Source organism: Callorhinus ursinus, unplaced genomic scaffold (assembly GCF_003265705.2).
Source record: "Callorhinus ursinus isolate GAN/ISIS: 27379988/994484 unplaced genomic scaffold, GSC_fseal_2.0 scaffold19, whole genome shotgun sequence".
Lineage (NCBI taxonomy): Eukaryota > Metazoa > Chordata > Mammalia > Carnivora > Otariidae > Callorhinus > Callorhinus ursinus.
The window spans coordinates 22,231,113-22,255,336 of record NW_027397081.1 but is presented as its reverse complement, the minus strand read 5'-3'; the positions used below and the strand labels follow the sequence as shown (position 1 = coordinate 22,255,336).

At 48.7% G+C, this 24,224-nt stretch overlaps 1 protein-coding gene across 4 annotated transcripts in view; it reads left to right on the top strand.

Annotated features, from left to right (window-relative positions):
* The window catches only part of KIRREL3 (kirre like nephrin family adhesion molecule 3), a 541,225-nt gene that overhangs the window by 410,465 nt on the left and 106,536 nt on the right, over positions 1-24,224 (top strand). For all 4 annotated transcript variants that reach the window (XM_073903960.1, XM_073903961.1, XM_073903959.1 and 1 more), the window contains exon 3: positions 6,963-7,040. In XM_073903960.1, coding sequence (XP_073760061.1) covers positions 6,963-7,040 — 78 coding nt within the window. The remainder of the gene's footprint in view (positions 1-6,962; positions 7,041-24,224) is intronic.

Sequence of the window (24,224 nt, the reverse complement as noted above, 5' to 3'; positions counted from 1 at the left end):
TGCTGCTCAATAAATGGCTGATGTGTCTTGACCACAATGTATAGCGTCAGGCCAGTGGAGCAGGAATCTGGGGAAGCCAGAGGAGTGAGGACCACATGGGCACCAGACTTCCCGCAGGTCCGTGGGGTCTGGGGCCAGTGGCAACATAGACAACCATGGGCCCCACAGCTGGTGAGGAGTTGCTGATAGACGGTCCGCCTTTGCCACCCGGTGGATAGCACCATGCTAGGCAGTAAATGGAGGGCAGGGGCGGGCGAAGGGCTTCCCCAGTGTCAGTTCTTGCCATTGGTGCATGAAGCTGCATGTTCCTTACCATCAGGTGTCTGAGGGAGCTGTGCTCCCTGCAGGAGCAAGCAAAGGTGGGCTGGTGGTCACAAAGACTCTTTGGAATTATCACAACAATTGTTAACTCTTCTTAAAGGAGGGTAAGCCACTTGAGCTTTTCATGTAATTCATTATTTTAAAAACTTAAGACGATAGCTGTTTCAGGTTACTCTTATAAGAATTTAATTGGGATGTAATAGCATAGTTAATTAAATACAAATCAATAATTTAAAACAACTAATTGATACTTAATATGAATGGGGGGAAAACTTAGTTCTAATATAATTAACTCAAATAGATAATGAAATAACCATTATGTCTTTACAACAATGTAAAGTTTATGGTTCTTTAATAAACTTAGAGTTAGCAAGCAATGAGAATCAAAAATTATGAAACAGGTATCATTGGGCTATTAAACATTTATTACTTGTCCTGGAGGGCCAGAGCCAGACACTAGTCAGGATTAATAAACCTTTGCTATTCCTCTCTTCAGGCCTCTTTACTAGAGAGGTTGATCAGAAAACTATGATCTCTGCATGATTTATGGGCATCGTTACTGCCTGGGATGTGAACTATAATGCGGCAAACAGGATGAAACAGAATTAAAGCAGAAAACAGGAGTTTAGCAGAATCAAGGTGAGAACTTTCCAAACGTGACACTCTGGCATCCTGTGATGGGCCAGGCATCCTGGCAAAGGGGCTTTTGATGGCCCATCGCCCATGAGTCAGGCCATCAGAGTGGACACCCAACAAAGGCAGATCCCCCAGAGAAGTCTCCAGCCTTCAGGGTCCTGGGGGAGGACCACCCCAAGACCCGCAACTCCTTTTCCTCCTTGGAGCTCCTACAACAACTATGGCCATGCATGTGGAAATAACTCGCGTGCTACTCATGACCTTTTGTTTTCCTGCACTATTGTGTTTGATTTTTGTTCTCCTCTTCCCAAGTATATGCCTTGCAGAGTCAACTGGACTATGATCTCATTGTGAAGGGAAGCTGGCCTTCCATGTTTGTGTCTGGTACATGGTAGGGTCTCGATGGGCTGGTTGTGCGCTGGTTGTGCAGGGCTGGTAATAACACTATGGCAGAGTCTACCCATCCTATCCCACTGCTTTTTATGTCATTCATTACATAACGAAGTGGTCTACAGACCAAGACATCTGCGCTCCAAGATCAGTAAGGCTGATTACAAATGTATTTCTTCAGATCTCAACTCCTGCTCATGTCACCATCCCGGACCCCTTCACCTGGGAACCCCATCACCTCAAACACAAGAAGTCCAAAAATGCACCTTTATCACCCCATGCCCGAACTGACTGCCTTGGTCAGTTACTTCTGACACAGACACTACCCTTCTCCTGTTCTGCCCGACTAAATCCACTGTGGTCATCTGCCCCCTTCCTCTGCTTGAGCCACTCTGTCACTCAGCCCATTGTCTCTTCCCCAGAATGTCTTTCAGATTCATCACTTTCTCTCCATCCCTGGCACCTTCGCCTTGCTGCTACACCCACCTGGTTGGCCTTCCTGACTCGCTTCCTCTTCCAGCCCCTCGGCTTGTGGCTATCAAGCTAGCCTCCAGAGAATGCCACCCCGAAGTTCGTTGTATCACCTTGGATGAGTCTTCCCTTTAAAGAAGGGGGAGGATGAATCTGACAGTCCCTAACTCCCAATCTGATATTTTGTTTCTGTTTCTTGCGCTCGCCCTTATCAGCTACTGGATCCTGGGCACCCTTCACCAAGTGCCTCTGATTTTCATATTAACCACGAGCAGAGGGTCTTACTCTCCATATCCACATTTTATAAGTGAGAACATTCAAGCGCAGAGAAGCCCTGAGCGTCCCTCACTCTCATGTGCTGGAGCCAGGCTCCAGCCAGGACCGATTGTATTGAAACACACATGGCTTCGCTGTGACTCCAGCCAGGTCCAGCTGACGCCTTCTCCATATGGTCTCAGGAACCATCTGGTGAGCTATTTGCAGCCCCTCCACCACTCTCCTGCGTCAAGGTGGCAGGGGATAGAGGCTCTGAATGTCCCACTGAGGAAGCTCAGGGTCCTTGCCCTTGCTCTCTGATCTCAGGCTGTCTTCAGAAAGAGGGGACAGAGAGCAGATGTCAGTCCAGCATGGGTCACCAGGAGGATGGCAGGCATTGAAAAACTGCGCTCACTTGTCTGGGCTTACCCCCGCCCATCCGTCATCTGCACAGTGCTAAAATGATCTTTATAAGATTCAAGTCTGGTCTGTAGTTTCCTTCTGAGATCTGTGAGAGAAGAATCTGTTCCAGGCCTCTCTCTTGGCTTGTAGACGGCTGTCTTCGTGTTCATATGGCACCCTCCCTCTCTATGTGTGTGTCTGCCTCCAAATTTCCCCTTTTTATGAGGACACCAGTCCCATTGGCTTCGGGCCCCCCTAATGGCCGTTTTAACTTGATTATCTCTGTCAAGTCCTGATCTTCAAACAAAGTCACATCCCGTGGTACTTCTACATGTGAATTGGTGGGAGAGACATAGTCCAACCCAGAACACGGGCCCAGCCAGGACCGCCGACCTGTGTCCTCTATTGTCTTGATTCATAGCATCGACAGCCCTGGGACCCCAGACCTTACTCTGAGAGCTAAGCTAGAAATCAGACCTGGATTCTAGCGTGGGCACTATTATCAGCTAGTGCTTTGGCCTTGAACTGTCCTTCTACTTCTCTGAGCCTCGGTCTCTGAAACCAAAATGGAGGAAATAGACCATTCTTCCTCACCTACTTCACGGAGCTACTGTGAGCCTCTAATAAGGTAGTGAATATGACAGTATCGTGAAAAACCAAGAGTCCTGCAAATGTGAAGTAATAGCACTGTATCATTGTTATTACTACTAAGAATAAAGAAATCCTAAGGCTAGAAAAAGTCCCATCTTCACCCTGTGAAACTGAAGGAAAACGGTTCCATTTATAAAGTCATCCCTTTTTATTCCTCCCAGAGGAAATCTCACATTTCCTAGACTTCTCTTCCAATGAATTACAACTTTCATTCACTCGGCAACCACCCTCACCTAACTTACTCCGTTGTGCGACGTCTCAGCCCACCTGATTTGATTCTGACCTAGGGGAGGGGAGAGCGGGTCATTACCCAAGAGTCTGTGGTTGGCCCTCTCATTGAATCAGAAGACTGTCCCTGAGCTCCTGCCAGGTGCCAGGCACTGTGCTCGGGACCAGGGACTTAGAGCTGAAAACAGCACAATCCCAACCCTTCTGTTGCTCAGAGTCTAGAGGCTAGGAGTTCCTAGGGTGCGTACCCTCTCCCCAAGAAACATGCGCTTTCCCCATAAATGTTTCCTTGCACAGTAGGATTTCTTAAACCTTTGCTCTCGTCAGACAGTGCCCTCCCCACCCCATCTGCCCGTGACCCTGGACTTCTTTGCTGTGAACTTTCCTTTTAATCCAGGATGACTCGATTCACGTTCATCATTTTCCATGGACACCTTTGGTGCGTCCGGTGGTTCTGCTACTGATAAGTGCTCAGCCAAAGTCTGCAGCCCCAAGGTCACCGTGGAGAAGACCCTGATATCTTGCTGTTAAAATGGGCATCTGTGATCTGACTCCACCTTCAGTCCCAGTGCCTTGTGACAAGGACGGTGACAGCCTGGTGCTGTCTGGCTCACAAAGGGAAAGATCCCTATTCTTTGTGTCACATTCTATCATCTCTCCCCTAGGAACCTGGTTAGTCTGGTGGGGTAGAGACGCCCCAAGACATAGTGGTGACCTCCCGCTCAGTGCCTTTGACAACACACCGCCTCCCCACCTGGGCTTCCACAGTCTCCTCCCCTCCCCCACTTCAGCCCCCCTGGCCTGTTTCCTCATGCAGACCCAGTGACTTCTAATTTAGCTCTGCAAATCTCTTCGAAGAACATCCCAAATTTCCATATGCGCATAGATGTCTAATTCTCACTTCACTAATTCTCCAACCTGCTCATTCTTGCCAAGATCCCAGTGGCTTCTCCCCACTTCTCAGTAAGGACTCAGTCGGAGAGCACTCTCACTCAATACATTTCTGCAGTGTGCTTGTTAGCGCCTCATAATACAGCTGCCTAAATAAGACTAACCCACACGTGTCAAATTAAATAAGCCAAACACGTTAAGAAATTGCTCATCCTCCATTTCTTTTATTAATCAGGTTTCTAAAAAATTCTTTTCCTGCTCATTTGCAAAAATCAAACATGGTCAGTGAGACTCTTACTTATAATGACTGTACATATGGCCTCTTTCCTCGGGCAGCCACCCTGGGGGCAACCCATTATGTGACATAGGATGGGTTGAGTTGGAGTGGCAGAGGCAGCCAACACAGATGATCTGGAGTCAACAGGTTGACCCCACTTTCTAAATGTCTAGGAGAATTATGCCCCCTCCGTTTCCCCGGGAGCTTGGGGGAGGGGGGGGTCTAGCAAAATCAACAGGATTTTGGCCTAAATCCGTCCAGCATCTTGTGCTCCCCTCCCCCGCCCCCGTGCTTCCCTGGACTCGATGCAGGAACCCCAGTTCCTTTTCTCATTAGGAGTCCCTGCTGATGTGCTTTAGATGGGCATAAGAAGTCAATGGAAAATATAATAAGAACCGTCAGCAGTTGTATGGTTCCGGCGATGAACAATGCTCCTGCGATTATAATGGGCTGGTTAACTCGGCCTGTTGTCAGCATGTTGAGGCTTCTCTATAGTCTCAGAGCCTCAGGCAAGAGGCTATTGTTCGCGGGAGCTGGGGGCGCCTCCTCACAGCTTGTACTTCCGCAGGCCCCCTCCTGGCAGGCTGCATTCCTGCCTCTTGAAGGTGGTTGTTAGAAAGAATCCACAAATATAGTAAGTAAACATCAAAGGGACTTTGATCCACAGGGCCCTCAACAGAGCAGGAGCCCTTGAAGAAAGGGCCAAGGCCTTGCATGAGGGAACTTAACATCGTCAATTTGAGCGCACGAGATGTAAAGCTGTTTGAAGTGAGGTTGGCTTGGCTGTGCCTTCAGATGAGCGTGCTTGGAGAGGATGGAAGAGAAGTGAGCGCCTTTGGGAAAGGCACGCTCAGATCTGCTTCTCTGCTCTTTACTGATAGTTAATAAACCCCTTTAAAGAATCGGGAGATCAAAGCTAGCAACCACCCAAGGCCATGGCATTCTGCCACCTACCCGCCACACTTTGTTTTTCTCTAGGGCAAGAGCCCCTAAGCTTGACTTATCTGTCTTTCACGGGCCCTTTCATCCTGCAATCCATGGAGGGTAGAACCTGGGTGACAAGAGGTGGACAGAGAGGTAGGGAGGGGAAATGAGCTCACCCTGTCTAAGCTCCAACAGCATAGCTGCTAACCGGCCAGGGCTCTGAGAAACACCAGTGTCAAGGGAGGAGTTGCTGTGATGCACCACTCAGTGGGACCTTCCTTCCCTGCGGGACCCATGGAGGGAGCCCCTGGGTGCCCAGAAAGCGTGGCAAGCCCCGAGAGGAGGTGCAGTCACATGCCCTCTTCCAGAAATCTTACCCCTTGTCCATTCACCATGGCAGCTGTCGAGTTTGTATGAGTCCTAAGCAAAGGGGTGGGGGCAGGGAGTCTAAAATAATCCTGGGAAGTCACTTAGCATCTTTGAACTTGGGATTTCTCATCTGCAGAGCATGAAGAGCAATAACATGTCTGCCGAACTCAGGGGGGTGCTGTGGGGGGTCAGAAGAGGAATTTGGTGTAGAATGGCTTTGAAACCCACAAGGTGCTTAAGACAAACCAGGATTAGAGGATAAATACTGGCGAGGACCTCTTGCCTTCTTGTGAGTCAAACATAACTCCAGCCTGACACCCAAGTACAAGGGGCACCCATTTATCAAATACCGTGGGAGAAAAAAAAAGTCTCTTGCATTTACTACCTAGAATTGTTGTTCCGCCTTGCTTTTCCAATTGTGTCAAAGTCTTGTGGGACCAGAATCTATACCTTGTGTCTCTTAGCCATCCCAACCTCTGTGCTCCACACTCGAGTCCAGCCCTCATACACACTTGAGGACGGCACCGCCTTGTGCCTGAATATGAGAATGTCCAGGAATCCCCAGACCCAGAAACTCACTCTCTCCCAAAAAGTAGACTCCTCTACCTCCACCCCTGTGTCTTCTCCCAAATTCACCCAACCACTTCTTCATTCCTCTGAACCACCCTGCTCTGTGTCTGGTTGCATTGCTCCATCCTGGACACCACTAGCTGGACGCTGCCTCTCCTTTGGCAGGCCTGACCACAGTCCCAGCATGAGGTGGATATAGTCCCCAAGCCTGGGATCTATAGAGCCTCATTAACCTATAGAGTAGTGGTTAGGAGCGTGGACTCTGGAGCCATACTGCCTAGATTCAAATTCCTGGTTTGCCATCAGCTAGCTCTTCCATCTAAGACTGCCTACTTAATACATCTGCAAATGGGGATGATATAAAATGGAGATAATACTGGTATGCACCTCATAGGGTTATTGTGAGACTCAAATGAGGAATTACCGGCTTAATAGGATGCCCAGATCATAGCAAGTGCTATGTAAATGTTACATAAGTAGCCCTGTTTATGAGAGCAGCAACTTCATACCCACTGCGAAGGGGCCTTCCCTGACACCTGATCCATTCCCAGCTCACTCACCTGTGCTTTTCTTCCAGAGCTGGGCCTCCAGAGGAGAGGATGCTGTCTGGTGCTGGGCTACATGGCCAAAGACAAGTTTCGGAGAATGAATGAAGGTCAGTGAGAACCTGCCCACTCTCTTGCGGGTAATGTGGAGGGTGGAAGCTATGCCCTGCAACTCTGGTACCAGGAAGAAGAACCTGGAACAGTGGACAGAGCCATTTGATTTCCATGAAGCTCTTTATCTAGAAACATGGGGAAGAGTAGCTAATGCATGAAACACAGTATGCTGATTCGTAAGCACTTTTCCTCATGCTATCTTCCTAACCCTTTGTGTCCTCTATTTCTTTTCCTCTCTCTTCCCTACCTTTGTTCCCCAACCACTCACCCAGCACAATTAAATCTCCTTCTATTATCTTTTTTAATCCAGACCTCTCTCTCTTTCTCTTCAGTCATTCACATTTTTTGAATGCCTATTGAATAAACAGCCCCTTAAAAGGCACTTGGGAAAATCCTGAAGAATGGGCAGAGTTTTTATTTTCAAAGAATTTACAATGGGAAATCTACCCCCTTTTCCAACTCCACTGGCCCTACCTCTCCATCTTACTCATAGGCCATTCTGCCTTCCTCTTGCTTGGGGTCTTTCCTCTGAGGCTTGACCGGGTCACAGGAGGTGACAGGAAGGTACTGACATTGATATGGAGGCTGGGAAGTAAACAGAGTGCTGTCACTTGTGGGCCTGCTATAATAAAGAGCCAATCCCCTCGTCCCCAACCATCTGTCTCCGTGCAGCTAATAACCCTCTTCATCAGATGCCACAGACTGTTTGTCAGGATTCAAAAGCAGATAAACAATGGCTGGGGATGCCATTTATTCATTAAAGTCAGACAAATGAAGCTCTGGCTCTCCACCAGCTTGCCATGAGCCAGGCCCCTCCCCTCCCAAGGCCCAGAGCCCCTGTACCCTCATTCCCATTCCAGGCATGGAGGAGGCAGCTCACCTGTACCACTGCTATCCCCAAAGTTACACCAAAGTTCTGATGCCCTCTTCCCATTGCTCCTCAGCTGACTCTTCTCCTAACCCACAGTCAGTGACACCAGTACCCCCACAGGCTCCCCAGACCTAATACCTTGCCAGCTATAGGTTTGTGGCCAGCACCCATCAGGGTGACAACTTGACAAGAGTCAGGCCAGCACAACTCAGTGCAAGGAGTAGCCCCTCCTTCATTTTGCAGCCCATCTGTGTGAGAAGGCTGTAGCCTCGAGAAGGCACTTCTCATTTGCAGGAGCCCCCTAGCTGAGCACAGCCAGGGTTAGGGGCTGCACTGTCTGCATCCTGCCAGATGGTCTTCCTCCCTGACTTGTCTCTTGCTCAGCCTGCCTCCACCCTTCCCAGCACCACCTGTGTGAGAGGGCTAGGCAGTAACTTCTAATTTGTGGGAATTGACAGGGTACCTCTGTCCGTGGTACTGAATAGACACATTCTCTTGCTGGCATTGCTCGTTAGAGAAGCTGAAAATGAGGTTCACGGGGATTGGGGAAGCCAACAAGTCAGGAACTGGGCTGGATTTGCAACCTCAAGCTCCAAGTGTCTGACCGCAGTAGAAGGATACTGACTCCATATCCTGGGGCCTAAAAAGAATCCTATCACAAGGCTGATGAACACGATTTAACACCCCCATTCTAACCAACCTTTCACAAGTGGCCAGGGGAGGGATATATTAGCGCAGGCTGCCATAACAAAATACCTCAGACTGCATGGCTCAAACAACAGAACTTTATTTTCTCACAGTTCTAAAGATGGGAAGTCTAAGATCAAGGTACCAGCATGGTCAGGTTCTGGTGAGACGGTCTCTTCCTTCTCCCCGTGTCCTAACCTGACACAGAGAGAGAGAACAAGCTCTCTGGTGTCTCTTCCTATAAGGACACTCATCCTATCAGATCAGGGCTCCACCCTTATGACCTCCTTTAACCTTCATTACTTTTGTAAAGGCCCCATCTTGAAATATAGTCACGTCGGGTATTAGGGGCTTTAACATAGAAATGGGGTCTTGATGCATTTGCCATAGCAGAAAGTTATAATGCTAATACTGACCCAGGGTTTAAGAAAATGGTAGGAAAAAGAAATTTAATATTAAGTAGGGAGTAGATATTGTTTAAGTAAAGAGGGAAGGAAGGGAGTCGGAAGGCGACTATAGGAGGACTTGGAACCAAGACCAGGATCTGATTACTTCTGAAGACAGTTAGCTTTACTTTCTACCACAACTAAGCTAAGATGGCATTTTAAAGTTTTTTTTGTTGTTGTTGTTAAAATGGGAAGATACCAAAACAATGCCCTTTCTCTCTGAGCCCCTTCTCCATACACATGCAATCCACACCAATGTGTTATTCCTTTCAATTGACTATGGTTGACTTGGTTAAGAATGAGTGATCCCAGGTGCCTTACCCCTTGCCAAAATCCTCTCCCTAGGGTAGACTCATTAGTAATAAAGCAAGGTATTCAGAAAGAGGGAGGGAATCGAGGCAATGGCCATAGCCAAGGGGTAACAGAGCAGCTAACTCCCCACCCCTACCTCCCTCTTTGCATGTGGCTGGCTCTCACCGCTCCCAACTGCCCCAACACAGATTCATGCACATGCACACAACCACACACCCAGGAGCTGCTGCTGGGTAAACAAGGAGATGAAGGGGTGGCAAGCAAGCTAAACCACCATAGATGATGAGTTACAAACCTCAACTAGAAAACAGGAGACCAGATAGGAGGCAGGTGAGACAGTGGGGCAGAAGGAGAGATGCATATGGTGGGTTGGCTTTGGCTCTGGAGGGTGGAAGGCACAGGAGGAGAACCGAAAGGACCTGCCGGGGGGGAAGGATCCTCTGTCCCCACTCCAGCCAGTCTTGCGACCCCAAGTGCCACATTATACATGTGTTGCTCTCTCTAAAACTCACAAGCCCAAACTCCAGCACGTCTGCAGTTAAGAAAAGGCATCAGTGAGCATGGGGAGCTGTTTTATGGTTTATAATTATCTTGTACCAATACTCAAAATAATTATAACTTCCACATATTAATAATTGAACTGGAATAGCAGCCATGATATAGATCAAGAAACAGAAATCTCTGTCCACGCTGCACTATACACCTAGGTATAAATTGAACAATTGGTAAAATAGTAAAAAATAATTTTCTCCCAGATGCTGGAATTAGTGAGATATTGGAACAATTAGCTGCTTCTTCCATTAAAGATAAGATGGTAATCATTATATTTCCAATTTAGAATAAATATAAAAGACCTACTTGTTCTGTATTAAGGCATATTTGTTCTGTTTAACAGTATCTAATAGGGTGTCTGTCACTCAGGGAGAAGTTGTCCCCTATTTCATCCGTTTCCCTGTTAATTTGGCATATTTTTATTTCCCTCTTCCTCCTCCCGCCCCCTGCTCCTTGCTACATCCCAAAAATAAATAAACAAATAACAGCTGAAGAAGGAGCAAGAGAAAAATAATGAATGAACAGGACTTTTATAGATCTGGGGTTTATCATAAGCTAGAGTAATCACAATTGGTGCTGTTAAACTTCACAAAGCAATAAAAAGAAAGCACTATTCAAAGGTTGTTTAAGGAGGCATGTGATAGTCAATGAGAGGTTTGCTCTATTCGGGATTGCTTAATAGCTTCTCGGATAGAATCGGCAGCATTTGCAGGAATAGAGGTGGTGGGTAATATGTGTGTGTGTGTGTGTGTGTGTTCTCCTATTTGGACTCAACACATTTGAGGCCTTAAATGGAGACACAAACAAAAATCAATGAAGGGCAGACGAGAGAGGAAGAAAAAGACAGATCAGGCATAAGTGTATCAGGCGTGTTTGACATAATTGTCTTCATGTGATTAAGTACACGGTGCTTTAAGTAGGAACTGCTGGAAGGAAATCATTTATTTATTCATCAAAAGTTCATTGAATACCTACCATAAAAATAATCCCAATTTTCATAATAAATGCCAGACAGTATTCTAAGCACTGGAGCTTTCCAAGTAAAAAAGACCTAATCCCTGCCCTCGAGGAGCTCACAATTAAAACACACAGGTACGCCTCCGTGTTACTGTCACTCCACGAAGAAATCCTGCCCAGCCGCCTTACCTGAATTGGACATCCCTCTTCCCGCACCATGATGAACTATTGCGGCAACCAGCTGATTTATTTTGTGGCACTTACTTTAACTGTGATCATTGATCAGACTGTCCCATCAGGAAGGCAAAAACGCTGCTCCCTGCTTTCCTCGCCTATCCTTGGGCCTGAGCCTGGTGTCTCACACATAAGGAGTAGTCAGTCAATTTTAATTTACATAATTATTAGTGCTCCTAGTGACAACAGAGGGAATGCACAAAGCCATCCGCAGGTGCAAGATGGGTCTTGGGAAAGAACCATCAGGCAGCGCAAACCGACGTGGAGCATTGCACACAATGAGTGTCCCCATCTCCAGCTATTCCTGAAGCCTTACCTCTCAGCCTCTCTTCCTATTCTGGGACACTAGTGCCTTCCTGGAGGCCGGGGCCCAAGCAGGTTAGCAGAGGGGAGGCCCCCACAAGTGGGTCTCCCTCCTTTCCACACCAGCTCTCCTTCCTCACCCCATCTACTGCTGGGCCACATTCTCAGGGCATCTCCAAACAGGTACATCCCACCAGACCTGCCAGGGGAACTGTTTCCACTGTTTCCTCATCCTACCCACCCACCGCCCCCAAACACACATCCCTATATTCCCTTCCCTTTTCCTAGCTCTTCTCAATTACCCAGTTTTCCTGGAGATCCCAGAACCATTCACCTTCTCAATGCATATTGCCTGCCCGGGGCTGATCTTACTCACAAGCTCTCACATGGTGTCTGGTGAGCGGCTCTGCCTGCCCCCAGGTTAGAACTTCAACAACCCTAGCAGTTATAGTGCAACCCGCCAACTCAGGGAGGCCCAGGTTCCATGAATGACTTGCCTCAGGTCAGTAGGAAGTTGCCGGAAGAGCCAGGACCACATTCCAGGGCTCCTGACATCCGGTCAGTCCAGTGCTCTTGGAATTCTGAAAGAGGAAGTTCAGACCATGAACAGAAGGGAAGCCGGTAACACTTCAGCATGGTTTGGTTTACAGAGCAAATGCAGAGCAAGTGGCAGGGGTTGAGGGAAGAGGAGACTGAACACAGAAGGCTCCCAGTGGCGTGGGAGAAAATCACATGGGAGTGATTGGGAAGGGAAGGGAAGGCCAGGGAAGATCATTTCTCAGGAACCAGAAAATTCTGTTAGCCCCTAGGACTGCTGAGAAGGGGAATGAGGAACAGGATGTTGAATGGAGGAGAAGGAGGCAACACAGCCCTGGCCTCCCTTCCTGGCAGCTTTCTGAGGCTGAGGTGCGCCTGCGCACAGGGGTGCCCTCTCAGGCCACACATCTGGAGGGGCGGCAGCTTTTCCGGACCTTCCAAAGCACAGCTCAGAGAAGGGAGAGCAGAAATGCCTGCCAGCACTGTGGTTTTCATCTTCCCGAGAAGAAACAAATGCAAGTGATTAGTCAAGGCAGCTTCTGTTCACTGGAGACCTCTGGGCCTCCTGGGGAGGGGCTCGAGCGCCCAGAAAGGAGAAAACGGGATCCACAGCTGGCAGACCCCCTACTGGCTCTTGCATGCCATGCCCCACAGCTGCTGGGCTGCACCATCCTCCTAGTCCAGACTCTGCAAGCACACCTCCACCACGATGCCTGTCCTCGCCTCTCACCCGTGTGCAGGAGCCAGAGCTCTGGGACGATGGGGACCCAGGTACCTGCAGCAGCTCTGGACTTCTTGGGGTGATGGCATGGAGTCTGTCCGTCCTTTCTGCACCCCTGTTCCCCAGTCCACAGAAATAAGTCTAAAACGTCCCCCTGTTCCTTGCCTCTCCCCTAACAGAGTTGATAAGAGAAAGAGGTGCCCCATCAGTGTAGTGCAAGGAGCACCTAAAAGTAAGGAGCCAGCTGTGTAACCTTGGGCAAGTCCCTGAACATCCAGATGTCAACCTTCTCGTGTATGAAATTGAAATAATGTTGGATACGATCATCTGTAAGCCTTTAAAATGGGATGATTCCAAAATCTATCTTGGCTCGGGGCACTTGAGTGGTGCAGTCAGTTGGGCATCTGGCTCTTGATTTTGGCTCAGGTCGTGGTCTGGGATGGAGCCCTGTCTCAGGGGCTCCGCGCTCAGTGGGGAGCCTGCTTGAGGATTTCTCTTCCTCTCCCTCTGCCCCTCCCCCTGCTCACTCACTAGCTCTGTCTCTAAAATAAATGGATGGGAAAATCTTTAAAAAAAATCCATCTTGGCTTTCAACACCTGGCCCACACCCTAGTCTCACCACTCACCCCCTAATTTTAAATGCTTTGGTCACCAAAGGAACCAATACCAGGAAATTGACTGACAGCCTTACTGAGAAGGCAGATCTGTTTCTTTTTCCTGTCTGCCCTCTAAGAGTGAATTCAGGCCCATGTCGGCTATCCCCTGGGGGGCAGTGAGGGAGTTGAGCAGACCTAGGGGACATGCTGTGGTTTTTATCAGAGCAGAGGGGCAGCAGGGACCTGATGTGGCAGAGAATGAGTCCGATGACCCGTGAGCCCCTACCTCTCTGACTGCTGCAGCCGTAACAGGCTGGCTTTCGCTAAGGGCTTATAATTTCCAGAGACATTCCTTCACTGCCTGCAAGAGTCCCCAGGACATTAGCTAATACTGTCATTTTGTTAGCTGGGGCTTTGGGGTGCATTTTTCCTTATTTCATTTTTCTCACTGATGTGTTTTCTTCCACTGGGGCTGCAAAGCTGGTTATTTGTATAACGGACCTGTTTATTATTTATGGCAAGACGCGGATTTCCAGGGCACTTTCTGATTGTTATTTAATTCACTTGGCGTCTTGGAACAGGGGACCCACCATTTCCTTTCTCCTTCCGCGATCTGATGGAGAATTCTGGAGTCTTTCCCGGGCCCCATTTCGCCAGCCACCATTCCTACTGGGAAACCTGCTTATCTAAGGCAGGCTGGGGGCGCCTTGGCCACAGACCCTGCCAAGCTCCTTTTTAAACTTTCTTTTCTCTCCTACCTGTATCCAGTCCTCAGCAAGACCTAGAAAAGTCGCCTCCCAGATATCTCTTGAATCCATCCACCTTGTCCACCTCACGGCCACTGCCCTTGTCCCCGCCCCTATTCTTCCTCACTGGATTACAGAAGTGCCCCCCTAACTGGTCATGCCCTTGCCTTCCCTCCCAGTTCATCTTCCACACTTCAGCCAGAGCAATATTTCAAAATGCAAATCTGATAATGTCACAGTCTTCCTGAAAATAGTTCAATGGCTTCATGTTGCTTTTAGGAAAAATACCCAAATCCCTGGCATGTTTTATGAGGCTCTACATGATCTGGTTCCTACCTACCTCTTTGGCCTCATCTTGTCCCCTTAATACCGTACCCCAGACACATCAGTCGCCTTTCAGCTCCTCAAACAGGAATGCTCCCATCTGCCACAGGGCCTTTGTCTATACTGGTCCCTGTTAGCTCAGTCTGCACATGTAAGTGCTTATTGCCATTTTTTTTAACCAACACTTGCTTTCCCTGCCAGTCTGCAAGCTCTTTTGGGTCTGCATGGTATCCCAGGACCCTCGCATAATGTTTGCACAGGGTAAACACTGAAAGAAGAGCAAGAAAATTGACCTTCTCTGCCTCTGGTCAGTGGCTCCCAAGATGCTGGGACTGGGTGATCTGAGAACCATGGACCCCTAGAAGAAACCTTACGGATCATGTGGGGAAGAGGAAACTGAGACTCGGGACAGTCATATGACTTGTCCCAATTACCACAGCCTGCGAGCAATAGAGCCAAGACTCGAACCCGGGCTTCTGACCCAAGGGGCAGTCCTCTTCCCTCTTCACCATGCTAAGTTCTTGAAGTCTGGAAATGACAGGATTGAGGGGGTCAGTCAGTGAAGTCTGCCCCCTAAAAATGTGTTGAGGCTATGTTTTGAAAGAGACAAGAAGCAAATAGTAAAGCAAGGGGAATATGTTCTTTGATATGGACGTGCCATATATAGAGTAAAGGCATCACCTCCTGTGAGCCCAGCACTGTGCCAGGCATGGGAGCCTCAGGGAGGCTGGACACAGCTCTGTCCTCAGGAACTTTTGCCCTCCGCTGGGAGGAAACTGGATATATTTCATACCAAGTTAATTTTGTGGTTGTTTTGATTTTGTTTCTCTTTTTAGCATTGTGGGGAGTATGCTTAATTGTTAAGCACTGTAGCTTGGGAGTCAGAGAAATCTAGATTCAAATCCCAGGTATAGTCAGAGCAGGTTTAGAACCATATCATCAAAGGTTCTCAAGGCCAGAAGGGACCAAAGTCCATCTAGCCCACACCCACTTCTGATGGCTCAATATCTGCACCACGTAGGGATGCACATAAACACTCTTGAGTACTGCGGTGCTGTGTACTCACTTCCTCATCAACCATGCATCCAGTACCTGCTCTGTGCCTCGCACGGTGCTAGTGGGCCTTTGACCTGTAGTGACACAGTCCCTGCCCCCAGGGATATCGCAGCCATTAAAATATGATGTCATAATTGCTATAACCCGCTATGCACAGGAGCTAGGGGAGCAGATAAGGGGAATCCAGTCCAACCATGGGCCAAGTGCGTAGTGCCCAGGAGTGCCCTCCTAACTGTTTTTATGAAGCCACTGCAACCTATGCTTACATCCCTCCAAAGACAGAAAACTTGCTATCTACGAAGGCCATGGGCAGCTCCTCAGCCAGGCTCTCAAAAAGGGTTTTAAATATAACACCCCTGCAACCCCACGTCTCTAGAGCTTTATCGTCTAACTGCCCCGATGCCCATGGGACCCAGGGACTTAGGTGACAGTCACTGGCAGAATCCTGGGGTCTCACCCTATGCCTGCTGTGTCCTGAGGAAGCTCCTTTCTTCTCTCTGCCTCCATCCTCAGCGAGCCTCAAAAGCTTCATCACTGAGCACTGAGACCCTCCCGCAACCCCCTCCCCAGGATGAAGGAGTCTGAATAAATGAGCGTGTTTAATGGCCTGCGGTGCCATAAAGTTTTTAGAGCTGTGTGCTGGAATGAGCAGGTTCAGGCTGAGATGAATTATCCACGGCTTTTATCAAAGGAGAGTCAATAAAAACTTGAAGGAGCTTGCCCATCTCTGTAGAGTGGCCCATGTCACATCACTGGGTCCTGCGTTCTGGAAATAATAATCGGACAGACGTATTTTTCCCTCCTGTTCCATCTGCTTTCTTCCCTATGCCTTCCCTCCTCAAATGTATTAGTTTCTATGGAAACTGTGTTGTTACTGGTATGGGAGGAGTTTAATGACATTCAGAAGTACCAAATCAAGTCCATTTATATAATGGTTTGAAATACACATAATGGCTTATGGAATATAGGACACGGTGACAGTTTCAGTAACTGCGTACAGAGTGTGGGATAAATAGAGCAATGTAATACTCCCCACCTCCAAGTCAAATGTGCCGGGAATAACCACTATTCTTCATACTAAAGAACAGCACTTCTCAACCATTATTAATGAAAGGATCTCAAACACTATACCAAGCTGTTCTCCTCTCACTGAGGAAGGAGGAGAAGGCTGACCACTGGTCCTCTGCACCCAGAGCTTTGACCAGAGTGAGCCAGAGCAGGTGCAGAGGAGAGAGTTGGGCCTCAGAGGAGAGAGGCAGGGAGCAGCCATTCTGCCCTGGGCTCCTGGGGTGGGGTGGGGGAGCCTCCGCCCTCGACCAGCCTGCTGGACCACATTCCTCCTGCATCTATTCATATGGTTGGTTTCTGTCCGACTCAGAGACTTATCAGGCGCCTACTGCGTGCCTGGTGCAGTGGGAGACGTGGACATGAACAACACATTGAGGATGCCCTCCTCTTCCCTCGGGTTCTGCCAGAAGCCGACCCTCAGCAAGGTCTGGCATGTCATGGTCCCTCTGGAAGGTCCAGGGAATGCCAGAAGGATGACAGGGAATTGACACAGGAAAGAGAGGGCATCCGACACAAGGGGGACACCATCCAGCCTGCTACTGCAATCCCAATGGGAAACTCTGAGAAGGGAGATGGAATTCACACCTCAAACTTAGACCACCCAAGGAGTGGGGTATGGGTCTTCCAGCTCCTGGCAGGAATGGGTTGTGGCCTGTTTGGGTGGTGTATAAATGCTCTGGCACTTTTGGCCTGTTCTTTGTGAGGCAGAGTGACCTTTGGCTCAAGAGAAAGACATCAGGTTGCAGACCCCGGGGATCGGGAGCTGATCTTCAGGCACTGAAGTGGTCAGGCCTCGGGATACGGAGAGGGATGGGTGCCACTGACAGCATCAGCTATAGCTCTCAGAGAATTTTGAGTCCAGTGGGAGGACAGGCACGTAAGAAAATAGAAGGCAGGGTGATGGGAGAGCTACAGAAGTGTAGAGGTGACGTGTTGGTGGAGCACAGAGGGGAGCAAGCCCTTTGCTCTGACTGGAGTAATACTGGGGACTCCAAGAAATCAGGAGAAGGGTGGGGGGGGCTAGTCTGCAAAGACTCAGGCCTAGGGAGGCACTTTCATGCACTGCCATCATGTAGTCTTCATCGCATCACAAGGTAGGTATGTTATCTCCATTTTGAGGGTAAAGAGGTTCAGAAAGATGAAGTCATCTACCTAAAGGCATCCAGCTATTACCTGGTAAAACGAAGACTCAGACCCTGGTCTCTTTATCTCTGCCCTGTCTGGGGGAGCTTTGTGTGTTTGGGAGATGGGGGGTGGCGACTCCCTCCTTTACCATCAAGGGCAGACATGACCAAGCTTCTGTTGTGGATCTCTGTAGACTTCTCCCCCCACCGGCCACCAACCACTGTCTCCCACACCTCCCCACCTTGCGCTGCCCACAGACCCCCTGTCAGCCAGCAAGGTGCCCCTCTGATCCTGCCCCAGATATAGACTGGACTGACTACACCTAATATGTGAATTATCTAGAATTATCTAGAATTCACTGCCCTGGGGGTATAGGAAGGAGGAGAGGAATCCTGGGGAGGGGGTACCTCAGTTCTGGTGACCTCATAAGCATGCTTTTTCTACCATCTTCAGCCTCTTCTCTCCCAGCCCTGCTCTAAAGCCTATTGCTTCAGAAAGAGGAAGAGGGACCAGGCATACACATTTCCCTGAAGGAGCATTTCTATAGCGTGATAATAGGTTTTCTGTGAAATACAGCCTCCATGGTTAAACACAGTGGGAAGAAGCTGGGTTAGCCCTCACTGAACAGATCTGTCCCACAGAACGTCTCAGAGATTTTAATATGCCAAAGGGCATGGTGAACCACCAAGAGGGGTATAGTGTTCACAGAGTTTCCCCAACTTATTTGACTACAAAACATGTTTTAAGACTAATGTTCCCTGGAATCCATTTTGAGAAATAATAGTTTAAGGCCCAGATCCACCACCAACTTGTGTGAGTTTTGTCAAATAAGAATAACTCAAGCCTGTCTGTGAGGACCAGTAAAATAGCAGGGGAGAGGGCGGGCGGACTCTTTAGAAACTGTAAAGTACAATAGAAATAAGATGGTGCTGTTATTTATTTACATGAAACAAACACATTCAGTTTCCCAAAGAGCACTGCATTAGAAGTCAAACAAAAATAAGTAAATAAATGTCTTTTTTAAAAAGTTCAGTTCCTGACTAGGTATGTGAACTTGACCTTGATCTCTCTCTCTCGACCTATGTTTTCTCATCTGCAAAATGGGTATACTTGAGGCGCCAACACTCTTTCCTCTGTGCATATGTTGCAAAGAGAAACAATGCATGATGGTTGTGCTGGCGCTTTGAGAAAGAATAAAGTACCATAAAATGCAAGGCATTATTATTAGTGTTCCAGGCTAAAACCCTCAGTTCAGTCCCATTTTGCTGAGATCAAAACAGGAGGTGTACTGGGGAAGGGACCAGCTAGTGGGAGAGATAACAATGACTAATAATGTTCATCCATATGTTTGATGTTAGGAGCCTTGTATGAGCATGTCGCTGAGGGGAGAAAATGAATATTTCATGAGTAAACACTAACTGTAGTATTAAGATGAAATGGACAGAAAGGCCCCAGCTTATCTCTGCCACGGGGTTCAACTACGAAGGTCAGCACGGGCTCTGTGATTAGGCTCTAGGGAGCAGGGCAGCCAGTCAGGAGGGAAGAGCTCAGCCTCCCAGCAAAGATGAAGAGCTATCTGTCCCCTGTGACTGGGGGAGATAGTCCTGCCCTGGGCGGGAGAAGAGCCAATGCCCACACATAGACCAGCTGAGTAGCCCTAGGCAAGTTACCATAGCCATGTCCACACTAGAAAACAGGGGATGATAAGATCAGCTTTGCACGGCCCGTGAGGTTTCAATCCAAGCCCAGCTGTTTAGAAGAAGGCTTTGTAATGCACACAGGTGGGAAGTGTTATTACTCATTTATTCGCTCAGCAGACATTTATTGAACATCTTCTAAGTGCCAGTCACTGCCGCAGCCAATGCTTTATTATTTACTGTGTGCCAAACGCCATGTGCATCATTTTATACACATCACCTCCTGGAATCATCACTACTGTCCTGAGAGGTCTCTGTTATTACTCCCATTTTCCACATAAGGAAATGAAACTCGGGAAAGATAAATAACTTGCCCCAAGCCAGATAGCTAGGAAATGGCAGAGTCCAGAGCTGTGAGAAACCAAAACCCTTTATTCTACATTAAATGGCCCATCCTCACCCATGGTACTTCTGCAGAGCCAGTGGGGCACCCTGCCTCCAACTCCTACCGGCTCTTCCCCGTTCTGTCCACGCTTTGTGCTACCTACCACCAGAGCTGCTTCCTCACCCAAAGGAGAAGACCTTGCAGTTCCCTCTTTTGGCTCTCCAGGATACCCTCCCTTTGTTTTCTGTCCCCACACTCTCCTCCTGATCTCTGTCTGATCGTCTGTCCTCCATAATACCGTCACCCTGGGGGTTCTCATTTCCAGCCCCCATCCAACAGGACTTTGGCCTCCAAGACCCTGGACAGCCTGTATCTCTTATCTGGGTCACCCATCGGGTGGTGTGAAGATCAAACACCTCCCACCTCTGTAAGACCCTTAGAAGATGGAGCAGAGGCATCGGATGGGGCAGTGCCGGGGTTAAACCCAGCCAAACCTTCCCTGGCCCTCTCTGCCCACCACACAGCACGAGGACACAACCATCTCTGCAAATGCCTTCCCTACAGGGCAGTTTCATGTTATCTTGGCTCCTTCTTTCTCCAGAGATGAAGAGATTGTTTTAAACCTGCCGCCCCACCAGCTCTGCTCCTGGCTTCCAATGCCATTAAGTTTCATTATAACAAATAAACACCACAATGACATTTATAAGTTACCACTGAGCACAGAAGCACAAATATGAAGCAGATAAACTGCATTTGATCCAAATAATTACTGCAGGCAATATTGGGCTTAGTCTGAGCTGGCAGCCGGGTGCCAAGTAATTTATTAGATTGCGTAAGGCAATGTTGCACGTTGAGTTTTTCATTATTGTGTCTTTTCCCCTCTCCATGGTCTAAATAGGTTAGAGCAGTTTAGATGGTGTGTGGCCAAACAAAGACAGACTTTGCTCAAGCAGATTACGGCTGGGACTTACAGCCAAGTGTCCAGGAATGGCTGCTTCCCAACCAACATGGCACTTGAGCGAGAAGAGAGGGTTTAGGATTATCTTGATACTGCCAACCAAGGACAGTTCCCTGTATGTACTCCCCACCCACTGGCCTAGATACAAAAAGAGGACCCGCGAGGGAGTACACAGAAGGATGGATGGAGCCCCCAGGACTCTAAGCCTGGTTTCCTGCCGGGTGCCTTTGTGCTCAGCCAAAGACCCTCTCTACCAAAAGGCCCTCCATAGCTCGGGGCAGCCTCAGACCCCAGTCCCAGGCCTCTCCTGCAATAAATAAAGGAAAGGAAGCAGTGTGCCCGCCAACTCTGCAAAACAAAGCAATGAGAGCTGGCTACTGACAGCCACCTCCCTGCCAAACCCAAACTCATAAAGTTTGATTCAAGGGGTTACAATACCTCCTATTCAGAGTCCCTCCTGCCCCATTCCCCCAGCCTTAGTAAATTACCCAATAAGCAGCAAGGACCTGTAGTTATTGTGCAGTTAAATGATATTTGCCCAGTAAATCCTGAGCAGAGTACTAACGGTGATATACAGTAACTAATTACGGACATGAATTCTCTCCCCAAGGCACTAAGTGTTACCAAATATTGTTGCGTTTAGGGGAGGAGGCTTGAAAACTGTTCTGTTCCCTCCAGTGAAGCCAGGAGTAACTCTTCTATTTGAGGAACTATCAGCACATCCAGTGGCACTCTGGCTGGGAAATAGAGTTGTCCTGGGGGCGGGGCCAGAATGGGGCCTGGAGAAAGCTCCCACTCAATGTCCACCGCACCCCTGAGCCCCGGGGCCCATGCCCCCGCAGAAGTCTCTCCCTGGACACCAGCTGGTCCTCTTTGGGCCACTAGGGTGGCTGTCGCAAAGGCCCGAGACCCCAGCTGTGCAGAGAATGGAATTCATTATTCACCCAGCCTGGGACTGAGCATGAAGGCTATTGGGGTGGGGGGGAGCTTTGCAAAAAGCTTCTGAATGGGGATGCAGCAGGGTAAGATAAAGAATGCTCATGCTTCTGCCAAGCTGTGGACAGCTCTTGCCCTAAATTATTGTTCATGGACCTGATCTCAGCCCCAGGGGTGCCTGGGAGTGTCAGAGGTTTCTCTGGCTGATTGTGGTCTGCAGGTGAGGCAGATCCTGTGCCCAAGGCAAGAAGCAGATGTCCTGTCAAGTTCATATCTGTTTTTGGAGCACAGCTGGGGGCAGCTGGAAGACACAGTAGTCAGTCTCTGCTTTCTGAAGAGGAAACCACAGAGCTCAAATGCCCTCTGTGCTTACCGGGTACTATGGAGTAAACCAAGGCGCAGAACTAGAGTCTGCCAGCTTCAGCACACACTGTGACCTTGGACAGGCTTACTTAACCTCTCTGAGCTTCTGTTTCCTAATCCATAAAATAGAAGAGATCCTCTCTATCTCTCAGTACTGTTGATGTGACAATGGTTAGCTTGGAGTTACCCCTGCTTCCAAGGAGCTCCCCTGAGGAGCCGGTCCCATCCTTCCCGCCATCAGCCCATCTTCTGAGATGGGCTCAGTGACCCAGCGTAAGCCTCCTAGAGGCTAAGAAAAGCACTCAGCCCATCCTGGGTGCTCCCCAGCAGCGTGCACAGTCTCTCTCCTTTCTCTCAGGGTGATCATAGCACAAAATCTCTCCTTTACCAACATTTCCACTCTCAAACAATCAAAGACTGGCACAGTAATGGCAAGTTGGTTTGGTTGGGTTTGATTTTTTGTTTGGTTTGCTGCTGCATTTTCAGGGTTGGAGCAAATGATCTGAGCCCTTGCCAGGGTCACAGTCAGGTGGTGACAGAAGTGGCCTGGTGAGGTGGCGGCGGGCTGGGTTAGGAGGTGTACACTTGCTGTGGGACGCCGGGCTAACTATTGCTGTGAGTCTTGGCATTCAAGTCTCTACATCAGAGCGGATATTAGAACCTCCTCCACGGGGTGTCATGAGGGTAGATTAAGCAAGATAACATATGTGAAGTTCTTTGTGGAGTATAAAGTGTATACAAGAGTTAGCTGTGGTTAATATCCTAAACCAACCCGAAGAACGAGACCCAGAATCCCAGGGCAGTGAGAAGAATCACTTTTTTAATTAGAACACATATATAGTCAGCTCTCAATTATCTGTTGGCAAATTGTCCCCATTCCTGGCAAATTCTATCACCAAGATTGCTTAATGAAGTCCTCTGTTAACATTTCACAGCTTCTTATTTTGCTCTTATTTGCATGAGTCCCAAAGGGAATAGAAGTCCTTTAAAGGCAAAATCAGCTAATATCCCTGTCCCCACCTAGGGAAGGTGTTGAGCCATAAAAACAGTGAGCTGGGGAGGGTGGAATATGGCCCGCCTCTCGCTGGGAACCAGTACCAGAGGTGACATTCTGCACCCAGCCGAGTCGGCAGCAGGAGGGAGTTCCGTCACAGGCTTTGGTTTTGTTTTGTTGAGTATTAAAAACTCCCAGAACATCAAACACATCCATATTCAAACGTGAATACCAAACTGCATTCCGAAGTTGAAAATGAAGGTTACTTAATATTATTCATTATTTTGGAATGTCCATCACTTTGGATTATTCACACCCTTGCTTCCTCTCCATTAACGAAGATAATTAAGAGTTGATTGTCTTTGGGCTCCAAGAAGGGAGAAATTCAGGACACTGTGATCTACTCCCCGTTGGGAACAACTCCAGAAGCCATGAGAAGATTTCTCTATAAACACCAAGTCTAAGTTATGGTCCCCGATGCAGGGTTGGTGAGTGGCACAGAAGTAGCTCATGCTTCAAGACCAGACTACATTATCCACACAGTGCACCAGGCTCCCGGGCCTGCTTTGATACCCATCTGTGTGAAGCAGCCAAGCCATGTTGCTCCTCATGCAACACCTGGAAACCATTGAAACTGCACAGGACTTTCTGATTCCTTGAGCATTTCACAGCGGGACCTTGGGGTCCACTGCAGGGCGGCCCAGGGGCTGGACTTGGCCCCTCAAGCTTCACCTAGCCTGCCTTCACCTACTTCACACACTGGCATTCCATACAGGATTCCATTGGCAAAGGGTTGCATGCACTGGGGGAAAAAAGTGAAAACCACTGACTTCATCCAATGGCCTCATGGAGCAGCGAAGGAAACCATGGCGCGCCCAGAGAGAAATGGCAGCTGGACCAAGGCCACACAGTGACAACCCAAACCGGAAAGAACCCAGTTCCCCCAGACCTGTGCTATTTGCATTTGACAGTGCCTCCCAAAAGTGCACCAAAACCCACCTGCAGCCGGATTGCCCAGGGGAACTGTGGAATGCAGACTCCTTGGCTTAGCTCAGACCCACTATCTCAGAATTCTGGCTTGGAGCCCAGGAAACTGTATTTTTTAGCAAGTTCCTCAGGTGATTCTTATGCATACGAGAGTTTTAGCACATTTTCCCACTGGCAAGGTCTATACCAGGATAAAATGATTATTTTAAGCTGTTTGTTTAAAAGGGAACAGAGAGGCGCCTGAGTGGCTCAGTTGGTTGGGCGTCTGCCTTCAGCTCAGGTCATGATCCCAGGGTCCTGGAATCAAGCCCCACGTCCCTGCTCAGCAGGGAGCCTGCTTCTCCCTCTCTCTCTGCCACTCCCCCTGCTTGTGCTCTCTCCTTCT